Source organism: Arvicola amphibius, chromosome 9 (assembly GCF_903992535.2).
Source record: "Arvicola amphibius chromosome 9, mArvAmp1.2, whole genome shotgun sequence".
NCBI classification, from domain to species: domain Eukaryota; kingdom Metazoa; phylum Chordata; class Mammalia; order Rodentia; family Cricetidae; genus Arvicola; species Arvicola amphibius.
Window position 1 is genome coordinate 33,740,527 of NC_052055.2, and position 2,358 is coordinate 33,742,884.

The following is a 2,358-nucleotide window of genomic DNA, read 5'->3' on the forward strand; positions in this document are numbered from 1 at the left end:
TCAGGTCTGCTGCTTCAGCTGCACTGTGGCTTTAGCTCATCCTTAGGAGGGGAGCTATGCTGACCAAGGTTGGTCATTTGCCCTGGGAGGCAGCTAGGATACCAGCTGGATCTGCTGTGTCTGTAGGAGCAGGCTGCATCCCCGGAAGTTAAGGTTCTCTCGGCACTGATTCTGCTTTAGCTTCTGCCCTGGGATGCTCTGTGGGTGTGGTGCCTACTGCCCCAAAGGGCCCAGGCACTGGAGCAGAATGAAGAAGTCAAAGGTGTTCTGTGATGGTCTGAGAATGTAGATGGTAAGGCCAGTGGGACTCGGGCCAGGGCCAGGGCAGGTGACGGGTGGGTGGCAGGTGGGAGCCCTGTGGGAGAGGGGCTTCTTCATGTTCAGTCTATGTAGCACGGTTGTGTGGCAGTTGTCTGTGAGTCAGGCCAGGGGGTGAGAAGATGCCTGGCTGAACAGGGCACCACTTTGGGAGTCAGCCCCAGCTCAAGTCCTAGTTGGCAAAGGCCACAGGCTGGTTGTGGCAGGCAGGCTGGGGACCTTGGTCTGATCCATCTATTCAGGCTGGGTCCTGTCACTGGCTACTGACTCGCTGGTAAGGGCAGGTGTGAGGGCCTCCGTCTCATCTTCTGTGGGCAGTGGGGTTCCAGAAGGCTCAGCTGCCTGCTCCAGGCCGTCCTGCACTTCCATGCCCCTCTGGATGAGCTGCTCCAGAGTCTTAGGCAGCGGGTGGCGTAGAAAGCGCTTGAGCTTGGGCTGCAGGGTGCCCACCACATACTGGATGATCTCCTCCTCCTCAGCGTCCACATACAGTGTTTGGTACAGGTCCCGCTTGCGCCACAGGAACTGGTCCAGTGGCTCACCCTGCTTCTGCGGCAGGTCCAGCTCCCGCTGGATGGCTTCACGGGAGAGCGTGCCCTCACTGTACTGCAGAAACTCCTTCTTGAACTCTACCCAGTTCTTCACTGAGCCCTGCTTGAACTCCCACCACTTCTTGGCTGGCCCGTTCATATGGTTCTGGATCTGGGACAGCCAATATTCTTCGGAGCCACCCACCTGCCGCAGGTACTCTTCCAGGTGGCTCAGGAACTCCCGTGGGTCCTCGAAGATCTGGGTATCCACACCAGGGCTTGGTTGCCCATCCTCACCTGACCCCCAGGACTGGTATTGCTGGGCCTCCACTGATTCCTGATCAGGCAGCTCTCCAGCAGCAGGTGGTGGAGTGATGGCATAGGGGCTGACAGTGTAGTCATACCCATCAGCTTCCTGGCAGTAGGGCTCTGGACCCCCCACACCTACAGAGACAGTGTGGCGAGCCGGCTCGCTGCCCACCGGGTACTTGCCGCCCATGGACTCCAGGCGGTCGGCCCACCTCTCCAGGCGATAGAAGACCTCCCGCCACACGTGCATCTCACGCTTGACCCAGCGCTCCAGGTTGGCGATGGTCTCCTGGCAGCGGCAGAGACAGGCCTTGATGGACTTCTTCCAGCGCTGTGAGTCGCCGGTAGGCACATAGCCGTCCAAGTTGTTCTCCAGCTTGCCCACCGACCTGTGCAACCCTTTCAGCTCTCGCTCCACCTGCTTGGACACTTCGGTCAGCAGGTGCCGGTGGGTCCTCCGCACATGCTCCAGCATCTCGGCTCGGCACTTACCGATCTGCAGGATCACATTGGGCTTAGCTGCCGGCCCGCCCCGCTGGGCAGGGTAGGCGTGGAGGCCACCGGTCGTCCTATGGTCCAGCTCCATCTGTTTGCAAGTGCTGCGGCTCCCGACAGGCTACGAACTCCTCTGGAGCGGAAGCGGGAAGGCAGCCGAAGCGGCGGCGGCAGGCGCGGAGCGGCAGTGGCAGGTGCGCGGTGATGCGCGGAACTCGGCAAGAGTGGCAGGCGCGCCGGTGCTGAAGCTGGTGAAGCCCAGAGACTGCAGTTGCAGGAGGACTGGTCGCCTCAGCACTGCACTGGAGCCGCCGGCGGCGGCTCTTTATGCTGCGCGGGGCCCGTGGGCGGCAGCTTGCCGAGCCCAGGCTCCCATTGGCGGTGCCCAGGCTGCTCGCCAGCGCCCGCCCGCGCCCTCTCCTGCCGCAGGCCCCGCCTCCCCCGCGCCTACTCGCTCCTCTCCCGCGGGTGCCCGCAAGGACCCGCCCCTTCACAGCCGGCTCACCGGGAGTGACTAATCTGCTCTGCTGCGCGCCTCCCACCGGGAGCTCTGGGACAGCAGGGACCATGGGAGACCAGAGACACTCTTCTACCTAATCCTGGGCAGCAAGGATGGGGGTGAGGCAAGTTATTACCTGCTGTTTGCCTTCAGGGTCTTACGTCTTTTTTCTTAGGGGGCAGCTGGACACTACACCTCTGGATCACT

The 2,358-nt window shown here is 62.0% G+C and overlaps 1 protein-coding gene across 1 annotated transcript; it reads right to left on the reverse strand.

The window, feature by feature from the left end:
* Positions 1-552: 552 nt before the first annotated feature.
* Positions 553-1,743, reverse strand: Arc (activity regulated cytoskeleton associated protein). Its single transcript, XM_038341168.1, has one exon. It carries the CDS (start codon positions 1,741-1,743, stop codon positions 553-555), a length of 1,191 nt encoding a protein of 396 aa, XP_038197096.1.
* Positions 1,744-2,358: the final 615 nt, after the last annotated feature.